The sequence below is a fragment of the Brachyhypopomus gauderio genome, chromosome 4 (genome assembly GCF_052324685.1).
Source record: "Brachyhypopomus gauderio isolate BG-103 chromosome 4, BGAUD_0.2, whole genome shotgun sequence".
Taxonomy (NCBI): domain Eukaryota; kingdom Metazoa; phylum Chordata; class Actinopteri; order Gymnotiformes; family Hypopomidae; genus Brachyhypopomus; species Brachyhypopomus gauderio.
In genome coordinates, this window is record NC_135214.1 from 21,396,728 (window position 1) to 21,402,673 (window position 5,946).

At 41.3% G+C, this 5,946-nt stretch overlaps 1 protein-coding gene across 1 annotated transcript in view; it reads right to left on the minus strand.

The window, feature by feature from the left end:
* The window catches only part of LOC143512550 (uncharacterized), a 15,350-nt gene extending 10,044 nt beyond the window's left edge, over nt 1-5,306 (minus strand). Inside the window, exon 1 of the mRNA XM_077003012.1 lies at nt 5,003-5,306. Within this exon, the coding sequence (XP_076859127.1) occupies nt 5,003-5,036 (34 nt within the window). The 5' untranslated portion in view covers nt 5,037-5,306. The remainder of the gene's footprint in view (nt 1-5,002) is intronic.
* Between the last annotated feature and the right edge of the window lie 640 nt (nt 5,307-5,946).

Sequence of the window (5,946 nt, forward strand, 5' to 3'; positions counted from 1 at the left end):
GTGGCGAACTGTTGAGCGGGGGGGGGGGGGGGGGGGGGGGTTTGAATGAAAATTGTTGAGCGCTGTGAACAAAAATTGTTGAGCGGGGGGGGGGGGGGGGGGGGGGGAGCTCGGAGCTGCATGATCCTAGTGCTAGATTTGTCGCTATTTGGATATTGTTTTTTTAACCGTTAAAAAAACAATATCCAACATGACTTCGTCGCTACTTAAATATTTGGTTTTAACTGTAAAAACTGGGGGGGACCAAAACCGGCTTTTGAAAAAGTGGGGGGGGACATGTCCCCCCCCGTCCCCCCCCAAAACTACGTCCGTGTGTGTATATATATATATATATATATATATATATATATATATATATATATATATATATATATATATATATATGTGTGTGTGTGTGTATTTAGGTTCACCAGAAGTATCCCCCCCCCCCCCCCCCAAAATGTAGAAATCCCCCTTATGTGACACATTTAAGGGGGGAATTCCCACTCATTTTGAAAAATGAATTTCAGGCCCTGCTAGACCAGTGTTTTTCACGCGACCCAGCCAACATAAATATATATATATTTGCAGGGTTGTCAACTTTTGAAGATCACTTGGAGTGAGCACAGTCACGTGCTTCGGTCACTCGCAAAAGTATTATCCATTAATATAATAATTTATTACATATATTAACATTTCTTTTTGAGCTACCCATTTTTTCTGGCTCACGACCCATCCAAGGGTCGCGACGCAGAGTTTGAAAAACCCTGGTCTAGACCATATCCCAGACCATAACCCAGACCATAACCCAGACCATATCCTTGAACGTATCCTATACCATAACCCAGACCACTCAAATACTTAATCGAATGTGCATGTTGCAATGGCATTCATGAGCCAAACAGGACACACTGACCCATGCTGCTCAGTCCTTGTGCCAGAGACTTTTTCTGTTTCTCATGTCCACCGGTGTCACTCCAGGTTCCATTATTAACAATGTACAGCATGGACTACTGTGTGTCTGCTGAGGTTAACCACGCCCCTTAACCACGCCCTTTTGATGCTTACCATTTCTCTCCAGTGTTGCCAACTTAACGACTTTGTCGCTGTATTTAGTGACTTTTCAGAACCTCTAGCAACTTTTTTTTAAAAAGCAACCAGTCTGGCCATTCTCCTCTGATTTCAGGCAACAAGGCATTTGTGTTCACGGAACTGCATATATATATATCTCTCTGAAGCTATATATATATATATATATATATATATATATATATATATATATATATATATATATATATATATATACAGGAGAGTATATATATATATATATATATATATATATATATATATATATATATATATATATATATATATATATAGAGAGAGAGAGAGAGAGAGAGAGAGAGAGAGAGATTCAAATGTAGTAAAGAACACAAAGTTTCCAGGCGAACAGAACAGAGCTCCTTCATCAGCTGTGCAAGCAAAGTGCACACACACACACACACACACACAATATATATAACAATATATATATATATATATACACACAGACACACTCCCTACAAAACTCCACTCCACTGTCCCATCTGGATTTCATATTTGTCTTCTTTTCTAAATACAAAAACTCAAACAATCCATCAGCAAAACAAACAAACTAAAATATTAATATATACAATCACAACGCCACCTACACCCCCCCCCCCCATACACACACAGAAACACACTTATTCAGTCATAGAATATGCTAGCTAACTGATATGATAATAAATAAAAGCCAATCTTACTTATCAACCGCCTATTTTATCTCAAAATGATTTACCATCTAGGCTACAGATTGTGATTAGTCCTTCAGCATTGACTACTCCAGATTACTGAGAAGAGCTTCTAACATCTAGACTATGGGTTTGGAGCAAGGTATTCCTCCTTTTAAACCTTCACCCAAGCTGTAGTCTTGTTATCCATGGAATAAGATGACATATACCCTATTACTTATGCCACAACTTATTCTAAAGTAAATACTCAACACAGTATGTAAATGGTTTAGAGTTAGCCCATGTTCTGCAATAGACATCATCTCCATTTATGATTGATCCTACTCTGGCTTGTCCCCCACTTGGTGTGTCCCCGTCTGTGTCTTGGGCATGTCCCAGTCATGTCCACACAGTAGCATCGTTCCTAGCTTGGAGTGGGAATGGCTTCAGCGAGAGCTCGTGGACAGACCTGTTGCTTGCCAGCTGAGCTTTCCAAACGGCAGGCTTTTACACCTGGAACTTACGCCAGGAACTTACGGCAGGCATTTACAGCCCAGCTAACACTGCCTCACAACTACCACACTGGGCCTGCACCTCTGGAGACCTGGTGAAATGACACCATTTTACCAAAACAATACACTTATCACAGATTTTATTTTTATCTTAGACTTCCTTCACAGAACAAAGTTATAAAAGGTTCCCAAAGGGTTCACAGGTCAAAAGCTTCTTGGGGTAAATTCTGACAAGGTGATGGAAAATGTTCAGGCTCACTAAAACATGTCTTAAATGCTCACTTCAAAATAGTCACTATGAATTTTAACTTTGCACAAGTAAATTAACAATTAAAATACCATCTTACTTTGTGCACACAAAGTAAGACAACCTTCTGGACAAAGACAACCTGCACACAAAGTTCAGGTCTGAGTATATAAAAAGCAAGAAGACAAGGGAGTTTATGTGTTATATAAATCTTATTCATATGTATCATAAAACTCAAGACTACCTTTACATTTACTAGCAACATTTTTAAACTATCAGCACTTTAGAGTAAATCACATCTACATAACCTACAAGAAAGTTGCAAGAAAAGCACACTAAACAATTATATATATATCAGAAAGAACTGATATAGGTCAGTGTCATGAACTTGATAAAACCAATTATTAAAAGTAGCCAATATGATGTAATCTAGATGAAAACCAGCTAGTTACCTAGCCATCCAGATACGCACACTCTGAACCACTAAAAACCGTTAAAATTCAACTAGAAAGATGAGACTATTTAACAAAATATATATTTTTTTAAATGTATGTGGTAACTTATTATACCAAATGACTAAAGTATCAGTTTCAGGTTTTAAACATGAAAGCCTGTCCATGGAGGAGAGAAGCTGATATATGATAAAGCAACAGTAATTAAGACCAAACACAAAAGAGAAACAGAACAGTATGACAGAAAAGGATGATGGGAAAGACGAAAACAACCATATTTCAGCCATTTATTCCTACAAGATTAACTGCTTTCAGTTTGTCCTGACCCCCCTGCTGAAAAACAGGGCAGAGAGAGAGAGAGAGAGAGAGAGAGAGAGAGAGAGAGAGAGAGAGAGAGAGAGAGAGAGAGAGAGAGAGAGAGGGAGGGAGAGAGAGAGAGGGCTGGGTCGGAGAAGCAGAGACGCTTATGTAACTGAACCAAAGGCTGTTACACAACGTGTGTTCAGAGGTACGACACGTCCAGTCATACCACTTACTCATGCACATTATTATTGGGATATCTCACAAACACACACAAGAAAAACACACACTTACACATACACTTACCTCACATACACACACCAGCATTTCCTACAGATGTTTCAGACAACTGACATACTGAGGCACTTATTACAGAAGTCACAGTGCCTGATCTCCTAAAGTCTGATCTGACTCTCTGATCTGACTCTTACCGACAAATTCAGGAACCCAGGGTGTAGAATTGATGTTTGTTTATGGAGTTTACCAACCAAACAACCACATGTTCCTCTCTAATAACACTTTCAGGGTCGAATGACTTCCAGATTTGTTAGTTACGCTTGTTTCTACATTCCTCGCGTTGTTTTAAGTTTCTCATCTGTTATCTGACTGCCCAGGCGTTACAGTACGGGCCAGGAATGAGGCCAGTGTGTCACAGCCGGGTCAGAGCCGACCAACCCGACGCGAGCGGGAAATAAGAAGCATTGGGGCTACACGTGTGCTGGAGCTCCACAGATCCTCCCTAAGTAAGACAGCTGTGGTGTGGTGAACCAGATCTGTGGTGAACCTTGTGGCACTCAGGACACTGTACGCCGTAATGTGCCACACTCATTCCTTTAACTTTATAGAAAAGACTTTCTTTAAGTCAGCAGACAGAATCTGAAATACGATTACGAAACATCAAATATAGCTACAAATGCAGATGTTGAAAGCATGAAATGAACACCAGGTTACACCATGGTGCTGTTGAGTGGGTGATGTGTGCAGATAGAGAGGTGAACATAACTGCATCTGCACTAAATATGAACATTATTCTTGGTTTTTTAAATACCAACAGAAACAAGTGGCAGATACTAAGACTTATGAAGACTACTCCAAGTTCATTCTCTTAAAGAAAAGAGTGAAGTGTTGTCGTACAGAAACCGGTCCGTTTGCATTACCACCATATAAACATGAATATGTGGAGTCAACAAGTACACAAAACACAACGTCCTGGATAATATGAAATGAGAAATTCACGAATCAACAGCCGTACATCTGAGAAATATCGAAAACCTCCGAGTAAACAAGTCAGATCTCCCGTGCAGGAACCTGACTGCACATCCAGTAGTGGAGAAACCAGAGAATGATTATATGGGTCACACACGCCTGGGTCGAGCAGACCAGAGTCCAAACACACAGATCAGGTCCAAACACACAGACCAGGTCCAAACGCCTCTTCTTCCGCAACTTACACAACACCACCGCGTCCAGAACACCGACCCGGAGCAGGCGAAACATCTCAGAATAAACCGGGTTATTTTAACTAGCCTCCTAACTAACTAACTCGCACTGGAGCAGCTCGGCAAACACTGAATGTCACATTGGGTCAGTTCAACTGTTGACCAACACGTCTCTTCTTCTCTTCTCTTCTCTTCTCTTCTCTTCTTTCTCTTTGTTGTGTTGTTCCAGCGTGTCTGTCCCGTCCGTCAGGTGCACCGGTACCGACCCTGCGGACCATCCTTACCCGAAGTGGACCACCCGGACCCGGGGCAGCTCACCTACCTGCTAGGGTGTCGGACTCGTCCAGTAGAAGCATGACTCGGTCCCGCCTGTCCTGTTGTCCTTCTGTCCCTGTGAAGTGAAGACGTGTTCGTCTGAGATGCTGGAAAGTTCTGGTGCCCCACCAGCACCGTGCTGGATACGGAGCCGATCACAACGCACTTATACCGAGAAAACTTCTCTCGCCTGTTAGTCTTGTGTAAAAGCTGCGTGTGTGTCTGAATGTCTGGCCAGCTTTTCCTCTCCGTCTACCGTGCCTGTCTTTGGGTGGGTGTGTGTGTGTATCGGGTCGCTCGTGTGTTCTGCAGGAAACAGGACTGGAGCTGCCTTACATAATCTGACGGGCTGGGGCCCCGTCAAGGGGGCAACCACACGTACGCGCTCGGTGCGCGCTCCTCTCTCACCTCTCATAACACTTCCAGGAGAGGAAGGATGGGGGCGTGAGGGGGTCTTCAAAGTGTCACTGATACAATTAGAAAGTTCTTAGCTAAGCGTTCTTTTGAGGTCCTAAATTTAACATGACATGCTTTTTCTCCAACTGGATAAGGAGCACATTTTAAAGTCAGAGCTAATTCAAACTGATATGCTGTAATTTTGCTATGTTAACAATACAAGTTATGCATGTTTTCATTTTTCTCAATATTTATTGTCTTTACTTAATTAGTAGAGCCATAAAACACAACACACATCATGTAATCTTATATTTCCACATATTTCCAATTCCTTAAGTTGACTGGAAACATCAAACGCATGTATTTCTTCCAGAATTATTATAACCTACTTAGCACACACCTACACTTACACCTGCTGCTATATAAAATATTCTTATAACGTAACATGAAAGAAAATATTTTGTGTTGATGACATCATGTGTTTGAATGCAGTGTTGAATGAGTTTAAAAGAACGCGTTCATTGAACATGCTAATTTTTTGTGATCATTGAACTG